General features: G+C 44.3%; 1 protein-coding gene across 18 annotated transcripts in view; it reads right to left on the bottom strand.

Annotated features, from left to right (window-relative positions):
- The window catches only part of LOC5668367 (uncharacterized protein DDB_G0283357), a 135089-nt gene that overhangs the window by 51284 nt on the left and 63990 nt on the right, over window positions 1–19815 (bottom strand). Inside the window, exon 1 of one of the 18 annotated variants that reach the window (XM_061660975.1) lies at window positions 1949–3852. The exons of the other annotated variants lie outside the window; for them this stretch is intronic. Within the exon in view, the coding sequence (XP_061516959.1) occupies window positions 1949–1972 (24 nt within the window). The 5' untranslated portion in view covers window positions 1973–3852. Of the gene's footprint in view, window positions 1–1948; window positions 3853–19815 lie in introns of those variants that run through there. 18 annotated transcript variants of the gene reach the window in all.

Raw genomic sequence — 19815 nt, 5'->3', positions numbered from 1 at the left:
AGCATAGAATACAAAAAAATGTAAAACACAACATCAATGAACCTCAGCTCAGTTCGTACGGCAAGGAACATAAATTATTTACATCGCAACGACACACGGAAGACGTGTGTGTGTGTGTGTGCCCCGCATACGGGGCGAAATACCAAGAATTCCATTTCATTACCCGAATAGCGTGCAGCCGGCTTGGGCAAAAACATTAGAAGAACCCCCAGCGGATGGAAAGAACCCGAGCCCGGCGGGTTCGCCCCGGCAAACGATGTTGTAAACACAGCCCGACGCGTCTGGCGTCAGGCTTCCGCAACGTTCGTGTTGGATCCATCAAAGGTTCGGCTTTACACGGTCACCTTCCTAGACGGACCACCCTCACAGCGGTATATACCAGGCATGAAGCAAGATCTTGCAGGGGAAAAGAAAGCAATGTGGCTTTTTAAAATGCACCAAACATTGTTAATTCATGGTAGCATTTAAGCTGGTTGTATTTCCACTCCTTCACTGCGGTGGAGTTGGAGATGATGCGGTTTTTGGAGGTGTTTGTTTGGGTGCAATAGTTACCTCCACAGCTTGTTACAATGTTAACTTCCCAACCCAGCTGGTTTGGATAGTGTCGCAAGTGTCGTCAGTAGCAAAAAACAGACGACACACCCAAACCCCAAAGCGTGACCTGGCCGGCCAGCGGTATGGAAATTGTGTAATGTTTGCACCCCATGCACATCGATGCATCATCGAGCTGTAAGGAAGGGCCCTTTGGCTTTCACTTTTCCCACAGGGAACTCAAGCGGAACCGAAACAAGAAAACACAACCAAACCTTAATGTCCAACGATGAAAAATCACCTTATGAACAAAACAAAAAAAAAACAAAAACGATGTTTGCTTCAGGTTGTTGCAAAACCAAACAGCACACAGCGGACACATAATCGTGCTGTAGACGTCAATTTTTAGTCTCTCTAGCACCGTGAGGGGCTCCCGTCTTTTTAGGGGTGGGAAGATTTATTAATTACACGCTACATTTCCCGACGTGTGCTTCCAGCGAGACGATGAGCGGACTAGCCGAGAGATACTAAGAGAGGGAGAGAGAGAGAGAGAGAGAGAGAGAGAGAGAGAGAGAGAGAGAGATAGATGAAGAAAGAGAGAGGGAGAAATGCTCACGCAAAAATCACGTGTTAGGGAGCAATGTGAAAATGAAGAAGTGACTCCACCAGCTGCTAACTAACATCGATCTTTCGCTTTCCTTCATCTCTTCTGTGAGGAAAGTATGGGTTGGAGGAGAAATGTTTGATTACATAAACAACATGCACGATTTTTCACCCCCAATGTGCGGGACTTTTTTTTTCGAGGAAATACGACGGATCGTGTTGGGAATTGCATCTCACACAAACACAATTGAGCGATTAAATCCAACCTCAAAGCAAAAGGGCTTTTATGTCGTTCCTTATCGAAGCTTCAGAGATATGCAGCAAACGCGTCTTCTCATCTTGACGACCTACTCATTATGCTCAGGTTCTTGAGTAAATGACTTCCAACGAGTTATCTCCATCTCAAACAAGTGTTTTTTTCATTCTGCTGCATCTTAAAGGCTGCATTGCTTCATTTGCAATTACATAACGCGCAAGAAGGCTCAGTAGGGTCGGTACATCCCGGAAATGACAAATGACTCGGGTTCTGTTTGTTTACATCAGCTACGTACACACTGTCGCCACTATCATCTCCGTTGTTCAAACAGAAAGCTCAAAAGCTTTGTAGCAGCAAGAGCAACATCATCTCTCCAATCCCCTCACTCACTCTCTCTCCTATTCTCTACAACCCTTTCTGGTATCCTTTTTTTGCTCGACGCGTTTCTTCGAGGGATAGGCCCTCCTGGCCTCTTCCTGCACAAAACTCATCAATAGCGCGCCCTGAATGCGCCCGTCAAGCAGCTTGTGTGTCCAAACTAAAAATAGCACACACTACCTCTTTAAAGTTCGAACTAATCATCCTTTGCTTCTGCTGCTTCCCGGTCCTGCCACGCACGGCCGGGGTTTTTTGGGGGGGGGTGTGTGTAACGCTGCTCCGGCGCTGCTGCTGGCGTCACGTGTGACAGCTGAGCGTGTGATCGGTTGTCGGTGTCTGTCGGTGTTAGTCGCTATCCTGTTTCGCGTTTCGTATTACACACGCACATTAAAACACTCTCACCCACACACAGACAACATAACACGAGGGTGTGTGTGTGTGTGTTTTTTTGGTTATCAGCACAACACTACCGCAGTGGCAGCTGTCAGATCAGCAGCTTCGATGACGTTTCACACGAACGGTAGGCGAAGGACATCGTCTGCGTGCATTTGTGTAAGATGGTAAGGGTGGGAATGGATACTAGGGGACGAGAGCACACACGCTTGCTTCAATAATCACTGCTACTCCCTTCCTTTGCTCTTCTTCCTTCTAATTCTTCCCCCCAAAATCGACTGTACTGATGAAGGTTTGAGTTGTTTTTTTTTCAATCGTGGTGTTAGCTGCACTAATCACGCTCGCTCACTCACAGCCTGCTATACGTTGGCACGCACACACACACAGACACACACACACACACAATCACATGATGCTCCTTATTTACACGCTGTGACTTTTTGCCCTTCTTTCGTACAAGGATGCGCCTTCTCACGTGAGCGTTCACGCTTTCGAGCACTTTTCTAGCAGTATGTTAATGCACACGACGCACCCCCTTAATTTCCCACCGACACAAACACAGACGCCCACATGCACAAGACAGACTGAAATGTGTAACGAAGATAGTGGAAGAAGAAGAAGAAGAAAAGCAGAAGAAATGGTGCACAAAAGAACAACGGCAAACGGAAACAAGAAGCTTTGGGAGCAGAAACTGTCTACACAATTGTAAGAGAAGTTATACTACGGGGCAAAAGGGCTCGTACTATAGCTCGAAAACGGCTAAACTACAATCAAACGAACGGATTTTAACAATATTTTAGTCAATACAAAATGCTGTACATGTAAATCTTGAATCTTCATCGCAAACGATAAAAAAAGTAACTGCAGAACAGAAAATGAGAGAGAGAGAGAGTGTACAGTAGAAAGTAACAAAAAGAAAATTTGAAAAGTCCTTGAAAGATCACTTCTTGTCTTTAGCAACAACAACAACAAAAGTAGCTACACGATGAGGGACGGTAGGCAAAGGGGCCAATTCATCCACCCAGCAAAAGGTCAAACGCTTTGCAATGCTTGATTAACGCAACGTAAGCTCAATCATGATGCACAGTGCACAACAGAGGACGATAGAAAGCGGGCGGAAAACGAATAGTGTAGTATAATAGAAAGGGCGGCAGTGACAGTCAAGGCAGTAATTTTCCTCCTTTGCAGTTAACACTGAAAGCAGCACCACACTTTAATGCTATCTCTTTGGGGGCGCGGATAACGCTTCCTTCCAACCACTTGGGCTGCCTTTTGCTCTCTTGGGCACTCTGCACCCGGTCGGGATGTCGTAAGGGCTCGTCGTCCTGTGAATATAATCCAAACAGCAACGCCACATAGAACGCACGTCAACTTTTACACATTGCACAATCTCGACAATACTTCCGCAGTGATTGGGAGGCGGTTGCTGCAACTGCTGTATCGATAACTCGCCTAATATGCAGTGTATCGCCCCATTCTATCACTGCTAGGAAACCAACGGCACACAGCACAGTAATAAACGGCAACCCTGGCAGGGTGACGGCCACGGCGAAGAAGCAGCGTCGAACAGGCGGCTATACTATTTTGTGCCCTTTGCCAGCGAGCAAAACGCAACTGGCACCCTTCACGCACGGATCGCGAGGACTCGCGTGACGTTGGAATGACCTCGGGTTGGAAAAATGTGTGCTGTGTATGTGTGTGGGGAAAAGCTCTGGCAATATGGGAGGGAGCTATTGTACAGGGGGAAAAACAACACGCGGAAAAACAAGAAAATTCATTCTCCGAGAGAATGCAATGTGCAAGAGAGAGTCTACTACAAACCGGCACACCAGTGGATACAGTGACTGACATTGCTGTAGGTGTAGTTGGTAATATTAGGCTTATTGATTCACTCAGCATGGAGTCCAAGTATGGATGCAAAAAGTTGTACAAACTACCCTCAAACAATTGCTATTTTATTCTAACTCAGATTAAATTGATGTTTATAAAAGTAAATTGAATTTTGATTTTCTCCCAATAATGTCAATCTGCTTACATTTTAACAACAATTCTCACAATTTTAAGTTACAAGGATAAACAAAAACAACAACCATTAATTTGATATTTTAAACTAGCCTGAAAGTGCTTTGAAATTAACATTTGAAATTCTACGCTTACGTAGACAATAAGTCAAAGATTAGTCCCTTAAATCTATAGTTTGAATTGTGGCCAGGACTGTCTTCGCATATTAGAAAATCCAGAAATGACTGGTTATTTAGTCTTACATAATATACTCGACTTATTTTATTTTAGGTTTTAAGTATTTTATTTATTTAGTTTATTTTATTTTAATTATACAATTATGATTGTTTCAGATGAAATACTTCAAGTTATTTTGTTGTTTTTGTTTGAGGTTTTGGTAATTTCTATTTCTAGAATATTAGAAATTACTAAGCACTAAATTGGCATAAAGGACCGCAGTAACCCAAAGCATGGCCAAAAATTGAAGTGATGTTGTATCAATTGAGATCTATCCCAAATCTATAAAATATCCCAAAAATATGCAAGATATCCAAATCTGGCATCACAAGTTTAGGATAACGTCATCAACTGTTCTGAAATGTAGAAGCACTTAAAGGAATTGCTGCTACTGTACATACTAAAAGTCTACTCTCAGATTGCGAAACAGTCTCTCTCTCTCTCTCTCCCTCTCTATCGCTCTTTCAATTCCTTTTTGTAGAATGAGATAATAGGAAAGGATATTACCACGTGAGAGTGCATTTGACATTGGAACACTTTGCTCTGGAGGACCTAGTGTCTGAGTGAGTGTATGTGTGTGTGTGTGTGCAAAATAGGAGAGCATTTGGCAGCTGTCGGTAGTGTGTCAGTGTGCTCCAAATGACAATGCCGATACCGTCGATAGAGCTTTCTTGGGGCGTGCGCATGTGTATGTGCCCCACTGCCATTGTACACAAGACTGGCAGCGGGGGTGTGTACGTACTTGACACCAACAACAAAGAAGCAGAAGGTCCTTTACGCACGATGACACGTCACAAAAGGGGGCTCGCGCGTACTAACAGCGGGCGCTCGAAAGGACATGCAAACGACGCGAAGCTTTCAAATGGGGAGCTTTTGCAGTGAAAGCTTTCCTATTGGAGGACCAGCAGTAAAGAGTAGGCGAATTTTAGTAGAATATAGAATAGAATAATGCTGAGTGTAGGGTTTCCCGAGGTTCAGAGAGAAGCTTTCTATAAGTTTAGAAATTAAATCGAAAATAACTTTACAGTTCAACCATCCGCTGTAGGAACAGCAGATGGCACAGACACGATCGACGCATGTGAGTGTCCTGTCAAAATATCCTTTCCATGACATTTTCCGATGACCTATGGGGCATCTAAGAGACATCTACCCGAACTCGCTAAACCTCACCCGAAAAAACGACACACATCTTCATGTTGACACATTTCCTCCGTTTGATGGACGGCTGAGTGCCTTTTTCCCCTACTTCGGCAGAGGCCGAGAGTGTCCTGCTAACCTAGTTTCGCACTGCGCATGCGACGCGCTGTCATTCCACTTCAGTAAGCGGGGAGCTTTCGTGCTGCTGTTTTGTTTTGCCAGCGCCAAAAGCCCACCGTAAGGGAAACTTTAGGCAATTCGGAGCTTCGGAAAATCGTATTTTCCCCGCCACATTCTGACATTAACCCGAAGCGGATGGTGTGTCGTAGTTGTAGTAAGCAGTAAAATTGTACGGGCGGCAGTGTTTGCGCATTTCTAGGCATACAGGAAACCAAACGGATGTGGTCTGGTGGCGAGGACGACACTCCCGAATGCGGGACCGTGTGTCGGTGTCTTTGTGCGAGCATCCTGCTTCAAAGCCAATGTCAACGGACGGCACTCGCGCTACTGTCAGTCGCAGGCGGATGAAGAATGGAATGGGTTGCTCCATGCGCCCATTTAAAGCGAGGGTGGAGTGAATGTTTAAGGTGGAGAAAAACGAGATTTATGCAACTTTCGCAGAACTTTTGCAGCTTTGCGCCGCGGAAGGAGCGATTCCGATGGCACGGGGACCACCGGAACGGGAACACTGTAACGATGTATTTCCTTGAGGAGAAATGAAATTAAATAAGATTATTTGCTTAGCAGTGCCGTTTTAACGTTTACCCGTTTTGCTGTTTTATATTGCATTCTCTAGCGAGATCAGGTTTGTTCTGGCGAAGGGGGAACCAGGAATGCATCCTTTGCTTATCCGCACTCCAGTTCCGTTGCTCTGCAGTTACTTGACCTGGTACGTGCCCCACTCGAGCAGTAATTGAAGGTAAACAGCAATGCAGGAAATGTTGTGTCAGCAAAACTTCAAACCATCGGTAGGGAAGCTTCGAAAGGCTTTCCACTCCTGAATTTTCTGAACCCTTCGAACTATCACTGTCTCTTTTCATCAGACCAGAGGACATCTGCCCACCATAAATTGCAATGGTTGAATATTAAATGAGTCTCATTAATCGTATCCCGACCGGCGGTAGAGACGCTGATCGATACTCCACTAGGGCCGCTGCCCTACTGGCCGAGCCAATCAGGTGAGATCGGCAAGAACCGGTCTCCCTTTTGGGTTCGATGCATGAATAATTTAATGACCATAAAAATGAGTACCTGGCGAGCAGAAGAGGCTGGATGATGGAGATATCTTTGCCTCGAAAGTGATTTTTTTACCTTCTAAATTGTAAGCCTACATAAAGCCCTGAAACCAAAAACAAAAGGGCTGCAAGTTTTATAACCCTAAGAGAAAGCGCCGCAATGAGCCATTGTCATTGTAGGCGATTATAAATATTTATTGTGACTCATTGATACCGTAACAGGCTAATGGTTATAAGCGATGTCGTAACGCTATCGCTTTTCTTTCCAAATAGCTGATGGAAAATCGGTTGTAGAAAAAATATCAAACACAAATCACACGGTTACACGACTTCAAAAGCTCATCATTTCAACAGTCTTGTCGTTTTTCTTTTGGGAGCATAAACGCATAAACAATGGAGTTTTGGAACGACCCTCCGATTACTACAGTATGACCTTGCATTCAGCGAACCCGAAAGAATTACGGCGCGAAGCATAAATAATCCAAAACAGGGGCACTTTTTACGCAAAAAAGCTGCAGGGTGACACGCCCGAGGCACCGTTGTACCGTGTAAACTGCGTTTTCTGAGGAGTGAGTAACTGGTAAGATGATATTTTACGACCTGTATCACTGTCGCTAATTATGCACGGTACGGTTGCGGTGTGGCACTGAGTGCACTGTGGTGTAGGGTTTTTTTTCTTCTTTCGTACGCCGGGGAACAGCTGCCCATTGTTCTCATCAGTTAAGCGTATAACGTTGCAAAAGCTTCGCTGGCGCGAAACCTTGCGAGTTTTCATTTCAAGTTAAACGAAAAAAAAGACTGAACACTTAAACAAACTTTGAATACGGTTTGAAAGAGCAAATTGGTTAAATAAGCATGGCAAGATCAGTGAGCATGGGTAATGAGTTGTTTGTTAGAGAACAATTTAGTGTGTTTGCGTTGAAACGCGTTATCAAACAGAGCACAATTATGGTTTTGTGGTGAGCTTTTAAATTGCATTGAAAGGATAAGGTTGTTTCTCCTCAAAATCCGTAACACTCGGGTCGAGTGTACAATCGGACACGTAGAGACATGAGTCACCAATAAGTACATGATTCTGATTAAGCTTTTCAACAACTGACTATCGTTTTCCTATTCTGTGACATTTGAACTACAATTAATTCATGCATTAGTTCATGGAACATTATAAATTATGAACCGGTGCCTAGAATAGAGCAGAGCCTAGTTCAAGAATACATCATTAATAATATTGGATTCCTGATGCATCTGAAATTTGATATTTCGTTTAAATAACGGTACAAGGTATCGAGATACAGTGAACCCTCTCTTATTTGAGAGGCGATGGGACTGTCGAATAAGAGGGGTTTTCAAATTAGAGAGGTTGAAAGTGAATGAAAGGTCCATCCAAACAAGAAAGAGACAGAACATTTAGTATGCAGCCTTAACTGTTGCTATAGGAAACTGCGAACAGGATTGCCAATTTGAGCATACATCATTCAATAACCATGGCAACACCATACAAAAATAAGAGGGACACAAATTTCAGAGGTTTTCCAAATTAGAGGAACAAAAATGTACTGGAAATCAAGGGACTGCGCAAAATGTTCAAATAAGCGAGGTTTTTCAAATTGGAGAGGTGTCAAATAAGAGAGGGTTCACTGTATATTCATTTGATTATTTTTTTTTTAATTTGGTAATTTTTATAGAGCCTATTGGAATAACGAATCATCTCTTCAATTACTTTTAAAAGGTTAAGTTCGAAAGAGACATAGATGTCCAAAAGACTCTTCGTGACATACAATAAATCGATAGTATACCTAATATACATTAAAAAATCGGTAGCAAATCGAACCTTCAAGAACCTTCAAAGATTCGTCAAAAACTCGCTCAAAGCGATTAGGTAGATCCGAATTTGTACACAAACCGGATGCTTCGTAAAGATGTCACGTACGATTCTTTCGCCGTCATTCAGATGATGATTCGATGAACATACGACTCGTGATTCTAATTACCCTCAGTTGAAGATTCATGTTCGATTCTCCTCCTAGCAATGAATCCTAGACTACTCAAGACGAATAATATCATTGAAGTATACACGCTCAGGTAGAAATGAAACCTAACCTACTTTAAAGAAGTGTTAAGTCATCAAAATCTCAATCATACCATCTAACAATCTCTCCCTTAAAGTCGTTCGTGTCCTGTCATCGCCTGCTGCATGATTCATGACGCGCGACTCCGCATCATGCGCTCGAAATCAAACGCATTTCAACACACTCACACATTTTATTAACATTCAATCCGATCGATATAAATCAACTCCCGGTGTGTCTGGTTGGTACTCGCCCCAAACAGATGCAAATTTTGCAGTACAGTACCGTTTCATCATGAGTTAGCAAATTACACTTCACCGCTCAGTCTCTTCGGCCCCTTCAAAACCGTTTCCACCGACCCCGTGTCACGTTTTTCAGGAGTAGAGTGTGTATCTTCGGTCTGACTGCATAAAATATCAACCAATTTGAAATGTTATTATTCAATTGGAGCTGAAGCCGTACCGCTCCGACTCCGTACCAGACCGGTGGGGATGAATTTCTGCTTCACTGTGTGCCACACCGATCGTTAGATAGCGGAGGAAGGCGTGTGGGAGTTTCGCAGTTAAACGATTCCGAGCTGCCGAGAGTAGCAATTACTGCCGCCATTCTGAACTGTACCGTCATCCACCCACCGCAACCCAACTGCAAACGAGCGCGACCCGTGGGTCTGCGGGGACTAGAGGACATCGGCTCATCGGGCCAATCTGCGCGATGGAAATCGTGAGGGAAGCATTTGTTGGCGGCTTTAAATATAGAAATCCATCCATCTCCCATCCATTGGCCGAGCCACACGTATTTCTTCTCCCCACAAATTCGCAACACGGAAGTGCAATTGTGTGCAGGGAGTGCTGTGCAATGTTGGCCGTTGTGTGTATGTGGCCACTTAAAGCTGCAGCAACAACAAAAACCCCAGACGCTTGGCACGTTCCCATCAATCCCGAGCAAGTCGTGGACAACAGAGCGATGGATTGTTCTGTATGGGATGGGTGTTTGCGGCCAAAGGAAATACGTGCGAATGCCACACATTCGGATCGATAAACGATGCTCTGCCGGCATCCGTTTATCCTCCCCGGTTCGTTGCGAGTCATTTTCTTTCCCGCTTGTGGAGCACGATATCTACCACAACGAACGGCAGAAGGAGGCAAGGTTCTGCAGCCGTTAAATGATGCCGCATTGAGAGTTTGATGGAAAATGGTACCGGGGGAAGCGGGACAACAGGAAAAACTTCCAACAATGCACCACACACACACACACACCCAGCTCTGCGGTGAGCAAAATTGCTGGGAAGAATTCTCGTGCCGACGTTCCTGGCACCGGGCACCAAAATGAAGCGGGAAGCTGCGCACCGGGGCCAAAACCTCGAATATGTAGCACGCAGCGCAATACTTCTCTTAAGCTTTTTCCCACAGCACAAAGCGAAAGGTGAAAGCGGACGCCTATAAGCCTTCAGCATAGAATGGGAAGTGCTGTTCTGCCGAAAACGTTTGCTCAACTTCAAAACAACACTTTTTCGCCCGGTAGCGTGCGCCCGCGCCTGGTAATCTTAATCTACTTTACGCCTTTTCAAACGGAAAACCTACGCAAGTTGCTGAAGGCGGAATAAGGGCGGGTTAAAGAAAGGGAGATAAAGCTGCTTGTGGTGGAGATGGGCGGCGTAAATAGACAGACGAAACAACCTCTGAAAGGGTAAGCAGTGGTGACTCGCAAAGAAAAAAAGTAGTACATCTTCTACGAGGCATATCTAGCGGAAACCCCAACAGACACAGCAAAGCCGTGCTTTTCTTACAGGTCAGTGAAGCTAATCTGTATGCTAATCGTGCTGTTTTTAAATTTTATTGCGTATTACTCATTGTACGAAAGTTTATACTTAGCCTTATAAAACAATATTACATTGGAAAAAGGCTTGAAAGCTTTACACGAAGGTGATTGCGGACGAGAGACGCTGATTTGTCAACCCAACGTACACAACTCCCTTAACTTCAATTCACAATCACGCGATGAGTGTGAATCTAAAGCGCGTCTTGAATCAGTCAGTAAGTCCATCAGAATCAAGATAGCTAGTGTGCGAAAACAGTCAATGGAAAAAGTACTCCCACCAAGCGTACGTAACGACGTGGGCTGTAAATTGGAGTTCGCAAAGCAAGGAGAAAACTTTGGCGGCCTCTTCATTGACGGACGGAATAATGGACAGAAGCGAGGTAATTCAATTTCTATTCCGGGATTTCATTCAATTCGAGGCAATGTAAATTAGGCACTGTTTTGCCAGGCGCAGACCGAGCGCACTGCTGTACCAGAAGCACGCCGAGGAATGCAAATTGTAAATTCACGATGAATATTTATCGCACCAGAAGAAGAGGGTTGGCTGTGGTTTTGGACTTTCGTCGCAAGCTGATTTCGTTCAGATAGGTCAAAACAATAGCATGGATTCCATATTGATTAGAAAACACAATGCAAGTGTAGCTTATGTGGTACGATTTTGCACATTTGGCGTACAGAAAACGCAGCACTCATGTGCATTACATTAGAAATAGAGTCGAAAGAGACTCACGAGATCCAAACCCGCTAAAATACAACAACATCAATATGAAAAATACTTTGGAGTGGAAAAAAGAAAGCATCTTATTCTGTTAATGAAGCCTTTCACAATACTAGATACATTTTTTTACATGGAGTTTGACATTTGCCGATTGAAATGACGTCATCACTCCATGCAAAATAACACCCCAAATATTAAAAGAACTGTAACCTGTTTTTTAAACAGAAAATGATAAACAAACCTATTCTTCGATACATGATTGTACACAATTGTCGAAATCCATTGTGGTCCGCCAGCTGTCAATTGGGGTATGGAAAATACAACCGAGATGATAAATATAGTTCGACTGACATGTTAAAATGGTAGCTTTCCGTCTTAAAACATCAAAGAGGGCTGTTATCATATGTGCCTAATGATATCACAATATGGAGGTTTGTAGTTTGTATGAGCATATGAGAAAAGAGAGAGAGAGAGAGAGAGAGAGAGAGAGAGAGAGAGAGCGCTAAAAGTATCAGAACTTTATAATTAGAAGTAAAATTACCTAATTTATTTACGAATAGCAGCCCAGAAATTGGAGATAGATTTTAGAAATAAAAGTGCAGTGATGTCTTAATACAGAGTAAAACATATTTGTGAGTTCATATACCGGAATTGTAACAAAAAAAAATTGACCTCAAATCTTTCATGGTTTCATTGTATTAGAACCGTCACGCGATGCTAAATTGCTAAATATCCTAGCAATTTCAATATTTCAAATGTTTTTGTCCAGAAACATTTTAGGTCCTGTCTGCAATATTTCTCGCAATATTTCAAAACACTGGACTCTCTTTCTGGTATTATCTTGACGGCATAATGGCATACTTCAGCGTTTCGTTTCTGCAACTAGCAACTAGCAACCACAGGCAATATATAACAATTAATTAAAAACACAAAGGCGCGTTCCGCATATTTTTCCAACGCTTTTGTTTCTGTGAGAAAAAGGTACGTTTTGGTCGCTCACGGGGCAAAGGCCCGGAAATAGAACCGCACCGCTGGTGACACATTTCGCCGCATTTCACCGGTTGGGATCAAAGTCAACCTGTCAGTCGCCGTCGGAGTGGTTTCCCCCCCCCCCCCCCCCAATGCCTTTAGTTACCCACGGTTACCCCTATGCGCTCACATTCTCCGGTGGACACTCATTAATTTGTTGGTGTTTCACATGTCAGGTCGCTAGTTTCCGGTTAGTGGTCAGTCGGTCGGCACAATGTTTTGGCGCGACCCAAAGCCACGGTGACGGTGGTACCGTTGGCAGCCCTGCAAAGCAAATCGGTCACCACGGCGCGACGTGACTTGCCGTGACAGCCCGTAACAAGATCGAGAAGCACAGGCAAAACACCACGAGACGGTTTCGTTATCTTCGCTCCATTGGATAGTGTTTTTGCGGCGGGGTAAGCTCTCGCGGCATACCTTCAGCTCCAAAAATGGCTCCTCACACCGGCATGCGGAAGGAAATGGGTTGGCATACCGGCACGAATAAGAGAGAGAGAGAGAGAGGGATGTCGATCGCTGGATTACGCAAACTTTGTTGGATTACGCGGCTGATTAAGGTGCAGTTTATCGAAGTGCACGAACTATCGATACAAGCTGCTTAGGCGTCACGTGCACAGTAGCGTGCATTCCCTTTTAGTAATACCACGGTCACAACACAACACTATCCTGGCTGCAGCTTACAACAGCAAGCGCGAAAACGGTCGCTTCAAGGCGGGAAAGTTTAACGACGTGAGAATGGTAACATGTGTTGCAACAGTATTCTTCTCGCAACCCAGCTCGCAAAGTGTTAAATTTTATTTTTAGCCAAATGTGCCCTTCCTTACTATATCCCGGGCTGTTGGCTGCTGCACAATGTAGTAGCGATGAGAAACATTTCGATTAGCGAAATACATCCTCCTACATCGGTCGATACATCGGTAGCGCTGCGAGGCGTCAAGACGTCCCGTGCATCTTAACAACGCTGTGTGTGTGTGTTTAGCGATAGGAACCAGGGGCAGGGCAGAACACTGTGGCAAAAATAGACCCACAGAATTCCAGCTCATGGTTGAATGTGCAAGAAAAGCTACGTAGCCCGAAGGTTTCCCCGCCCTGGTGAGATGGATCAAGGCGAACGGTGGAAAGATGTTGCTATGCTTCGCTGCAACTTCAATAGAAGATGACACACACACACCCGCCGCACACATGGAGGAACCTTTCCAGAAGATGTACTTTTATTAACCATATAAACCTTAAAGAGTTGGGCAACAGCATCAAGCATGATTCAATTTGTTCCACCATTTACGGCACAACACAACTTCCAAACGACGGGATGTCGCTCGCTATCTCACTGAACCTGATCCCACTTTAAAGCCATTTCCCTGAGGGGAAAACGGAGCGATTTCCATGCGTTTGCTTGTTTAAAAAAGAAAAAGAGAGAAGCAGCAAACGTCACCTCCACTGTGCCCTTTAGGATGGTTTACTTTACCAAACCCGGTGCTATCAGATTCATCTCATAAATCACACGGACTAACGAGTCCAAATGCAACAGACTCTTCCCGCGAGTGATGTTGCCCCGGACCACGAAAGCAGTAGGGAGAGACCATGATGGAAGAATTTTTCCGAAAAGTTCTACGAATAAATCAAAACAAAATGTGTGTAGGTGGTCGCATACATCGCCCAGTTTCTCCCTCACACGGCGGAAAGAAGACGTGCGAAAAAGGGCAGCAAACATGTACTAACTAGGTTGCTGCTGTTGTTTGTGGATATGTTTGAATTTTCCGCTTCTTTTTCCCTTTTGATGAGGTCGAATGAGGTCGAGCTGGGAAGTGGGTTGGCGGTTTGGTAGCCCGCCCACCCAAGGACACGCTGCTGTTCATTAGTGAACGAGCCCGGAGCTCACACGATGAGCTAATTCGCGCGAAAACGTGAAGCAGATCCTAATCCAGCACACTGAATGGAAATGTGAAGTAAATAGCTACAAATCGTTGCCACTAATGGAATTGCACATCACAAACCGCAGCTTTCCTTCGTATGTGTGTGTTCACAGGAAGAGCACATACGTTGATGTACATTTTGCATGAATTATTAAACTCCACAGGAAAGGACCTGCCCAGAACCACCTGTGTGTATCGGTGAAAGCGGGTAGCAACATGAGCGCGGCAAAAGATAGAACACCTCTACTTGACCTTTGCCATGATCTGTCCGCCCGTCCCGCTCAAAAGCATTATCCACCCTACTTGTTCGCCCTCGTCCGCCCTTGACACTGATTGTTTCGCAAGCTTCACTCCCTCCTCTGCCTCCGTTGCGTAACACCACCGTGGACGGCAAGGAACGAGTTCGCTCAGCACAATCAATCAATCTCGTCAGAACGACAGTACGACGATTGCCAAGTTGCCCACCTTCCCGTGCCGTTCGATTTCGCTAGCCTTGAACCTTTGGTTTTAATGTCGAGCAATGTGGCAAACATGGCAGGAACAACAGCGAGAAACAAGAGAAAAAAAAAACATGCCATTCTCAACATTGTCATCGTTAGCTGAAGCTGCTGATGCTGGGGATGGAGGAGATATTGTTTGCTCGCTGCTCGCGACGGGATTAGAGAGTAACCTTTAATGATATCGTACACTCCCGCCGTTCCTCGACTTTCGGTTACGTCTTGCGAGTGACACAATTCTGTGTATGATTGCATCTTTCATTCGTTCGTTCGAGATGGCCGAGGGCGAGGCGCAAATGGCCGGAAGGATGCACTTTACGCTCTGTCATCAGCTGCCACCCACAGTGACACAATCAGATGTCTCCGCTCGCGGAAACCCAATTGCATTCGATGAATGTAATATACAGCGATGTATACGCTTGTCTGTCGCTTATTTAAACAACGGATTGTGCAGATGAAGTTGGTAAGTGGGGTTCGAGAGCTCAAAAGTTCTGGCGATTCTCCAAGTAGAGCAGATATTGATATTGCTAGAGTGTGTGAATACTTCTATTTTTATAAAGGATAAATGGTTTTTTGCTGGTAAAAAAGGGAAAATTGAACTATTCAGCCCAAAATTAAACGTACTCATAGCCTTTTCCAAGACATTAAAAATTGAAATACTGGTATTGGGTTTTGAAGTATCCAAGGAATTCAGATCATTCAGCAGTAAATTATAAAGGCCATATCCATAAAACAGCTAAAACAGGCAATGGGACGGTTCACAATTTGTATTGTACTTTTCAAAGGGAATTTTCAGGTTCTTTTGCAGGATTTTGCGCCTCCAGTAGTACAAGAGCCATACCACAATTGACTGGAACGTTAGTAGTCGTTAGAAAACAGTATACATATAATGTAATCTACAGTACAAGTTATTTGAATATATAATTGATAGAAGTTTGGGAAGAACAAGCGACAATTCAATTTGATTCTGATGTACAAGCATATTCCTTCATGATATTTCAATTCCATCAACATACATCGGTACTACGGAAACTTTCACTATAATTGGTAAAATTTACCAGGCATATATATTTCCTTGGAGCTGAATAACTCCTCGATATTAAATGAAAGGAGTGACGCCCAGCAAAACAGCACTACTACTAAAGAACGTCCTTATCAACTCATGTACAGTTGGTACGATTTGCTCTGAAGAATATCCTGGAAACTCCCACCAGGCATCGCCACTCAAGCATGTGCACATTCATGGAGCATAATCTGGCCGGCACGTGTCAACATTGCCGGTGGATTAGCATCGTCTTTTGGCCGTGAAGTGGTCAGTAGCGGGAGCAGTTCTACATCGTTAGGATCGCATGAAAAGAGTTGCTTTCTTATTTCGTCCACGCCACAACACAGCCAACAGAAACAGCTTTAGCTTAGCTGTGTGTAGCGGGCACTGTATGGGTTGTGCGGTTACCGAATAAGCACACTCCATCTCTAGGATGAACCATCCGTGCGTTTAAAGAAGGAACCAGCCACATAAAAACCTCATCACAGAGCACAAGCAGGTTGTGAATATGTTTAGAACGCTCATTTTGTCGCCTTCTATTCATTAGAGTACACACAAGTGGAGGAAGAGAAATCTTTGCCTACGCTTAAAACGCTGCTTGGAGTTGAGACTGTCAACGTCCCGGGCTAATGAGTCGGGCTGCCAGTGCAGGATGAGCCGCGAGCTGGCAACAGGTGTGCACGGATACATGACCGGAGCCGCCGCACCGATGCACGTGTCTGGCATACGCTTGACTTGAAGCCTTTCATCGCGGTACACCACACAAACACGGTGAGCAAACACACACACACAAGCCTTAATTTGCGGCTCAGCAGCGAAAGGATAATCACGAAATTATCTGGATGGTTGAGAGTGAATACACAATGCGCAGTATAAGGATTGAGTGTGTTGGTGTGAGTGAGTTATGCCTCCCTGCGTATTGCTACCGTCGATTGAGCAACCGCAAGAACTTCAATCACTTAACGCTTCGGCCCCCTTCTTTGCAACAATCGAGCACCTTGACTTTCTGCACCATTATGTCATACGCAAGAGGAATAAGGGAACGACAGAAGACATCGGGGTCGGATGGGGAAGGATTGGGCTTGTTTTTTTTCTTCTACTGTAAACAGCGCATATACAAGTGCTTCGTTCCGCTCCACTAGTGCTCCATCGAACGGGCTTGAAGCGATCAAACTAATTCAATTAACTCGAATAAATTCCCACCCAACACTCGCGCGACCATTACGGCGCAGTACACCGAGTACAGGGTGGTGGGAGAACAAAAAAGAAAAGGAAAATAACGTGCGAAAAACAGACCCCGACAACAATGGGGCATTTTTATTCTCGTAACTCCTCGCTCCGTTTTCCACCATTCGGTTCGGGTGAGCTTTCTCTCCTTCCCGGGCACAGCAAAACGTGTCGAAAGCTATATGAGTTCCCATAGAAACTAACCAAAGGACACAATGTCCGGCAAACGATGATCGTCTGTTCCTGTGGTGAGTGCATCCGGTAGTTCCCAGGAAACGGCTACAAAACATTGAACATTGTTCGCTAGTTTCCTCCTGTTAGTCAGGTTTCAGGAGTAAAGTGTGAGCAGCGCAGAAACCGGGAGCCATGTTCATGCGGTGCTCAAACAGCACTACCCACCGACAGCAATTAAATTTGCTTCGGAAGTATCCTTTACCCTACCCCCCACACACTGGGGCATGTGCTTTTGCTTTCGTTCTACCGCACAAAGTGTCGGACGATTCAGTGAGATGCACGTTTCTACATAATAATGATGTGCGAAATGGCGTCACTCGCCCCCATGCAGTGGGTGTGCCCCCCCCCCCCTATTCCCAGAGGTTTAATTGGTCGTAACACATTATGGGATGACGGCAGCAATCGAGTGTTATTGTCGAGTGACGTTTGCGCCATAACTGTGTGCGATCAAATCCCCCGCGTGACGTTCGAATCGTGTCGCTCCGAGCTACGATAGACTGAGGTACTTACGAGGTTTTTTTTAGTTCTAGTAGTGAGGTTTTTATTGCCGACAACACGTTTGGATGTTGTTACTCACCTAGAATGGAGAAATAAATGAAATACTATTAGAATACAGGAAAATCATTATATTGTTTTTACATTATTACAAAATTCAATAATATTGGGTAGAAATTACAATCTACTAGTGGAAATATTTGTAAAAAAGTAAAAGATGTAGGAAGCTTCTTCAGTGAGGAATGGTTCTTATTACAAATCGAATCACTAAAGCTTTATGAATCACTGAAAAGTACTATCCATTGAACGTAAAGATGAGGCCGTATACGAGGCACCGCGACAAACACAGGTCATCTCTAACGTAACATACAGGAATGGTTTCTAAAGAGCCCAAAATAACACTCAGAACACAAACCCACAGCTACACGAGCTAAGAACCATCGGTTTTAAATGTAGGATTATGTGAGCGAAATTATCAGTTTGAACAAGAATTAACAATTCTGGCAAAAGCTTCAATGTGGAGCGAAAAATAACTATGAGCGATAGAATTTTAGGACCGCTTCGAATTGCCTATGCCAGAGATGTCAAACTAATGGCCCGCGAGGTCTTTTGGTTTGGACCGCGACCGTTTCAGCCGAAATTCATTTATAGATCATTTCTGCTTCTATAGTACAAGTCAGTCAATTCCAGACTCCTGAAATATGAAGGGTACTGATTGAACTTTTGTAACGTAACTATCTTCCCAAAATAAAATCAGAAGATATTCTAACGGACTGATTTTTGTATCAAATAATATCATGTAAAAACTAGGCTGTGGCCCGTGCTACTATTTTCAGTGCCATTTTGGCCCGCGGAGTCAAATGAGTTTGACATCGCTGGCCTATGGGGAAAAGTGCGATGAAGAGCCAAAAGCTAACCAAAATGTTAACAGAAGGATTTTAGTACTAAACAGATATACATATAAAATATTTTGAGATTCACGTATTCTTGATAAAATCATGAATCTCTAAGTTTGAGATTCAGATTCATGTAATCACGTTGAAGATTCCGATTATGTTTGTAAAGATTTCATGAATCTGAAGCAGAGTTGTCCATCTCTAGTTACAATAGTTTCCTAACAAAGAGCTCCTTTTAATAAAATAAAAGATGTAAATACAATAAAATAAGAGAATTCATTGCTTAGAGCAAGACAAAAGACTCACTAGGAAGTCACTAGACTTTAAATTTATTTAAAAAAGAACATTTCGTTCAACAGCTGGGCTCTCGAGCAAAGTGCAGCCGGCGGATCATAGCGGAACAATAATTCATACTGTTTTGGCTTCGTTCGAAACCTCAAAACATTGTGCAGTAAATAAGTAAGCACAAGTGCGAAGAATTTGCACCATAAACATCGACCGTTGAGTCTTACCCCTTTTTCAGCTGTTCTCCTTCCCCTCCCTCCCGGCACAATAAACAAACAAGCAAATGATGAACGCCCTTTTGATCGTCCCATCACTCCCTTTGCCACAGTTTTGCGCACATCACAAAGTGCATCATCAACGGCATGGCACTCAGACCAAGCTGCAGACCTAAGCGGCAGCAGCGCTCTTACTGCGCGTTACATTAATTTAATCTCGAATGCCCCCGTCGTGAACCTCAAACGGCGGGCGTGCGGGCAACCGAGTGTCCATCTACAGCAGCCACAAAACAAACCCAAACAACCATACCGTCTATGGGTATGTGTGTACACACGTGTGCGTGAAGGGTCGATGTCGATGCAGTTGTTGCGCTCGTGCATCAGTTGTTTGCTTCGGTGCGATGCGATTATTTGCAATTAGCATGCAAGCGTGCATTTTCCCGTCCGTATCTGGAGCCGAAGATCAGCACCAGCACACACCACCACCACCATCAGGTTCTAATATTTTTTTTTCTGTTTTTGCACTGTATTGCGCACAGGCTAATCAAAACATTCCAAACACACCAGCAGCAGAGCCCGTACGTCCCGTTCTCACTCTGTACT

Source organism: Anopheles gambiae, chromosome 3, assembly GCF_943734735.2.
Source record: "Anopheles gambiae chromosome 3, idAnoGambNW_F1_1, whole genome shotgun sequence".
NCBI classification, from domain to species: Eukaryota; Metazoa; Arthropoda; class Insecta; order Diptera; family Culicidae; genus Anopheles; species Anopheles gambiae.
This window is presented reverse-complemented; position numbering and strand designations above follow the sequence as displayed.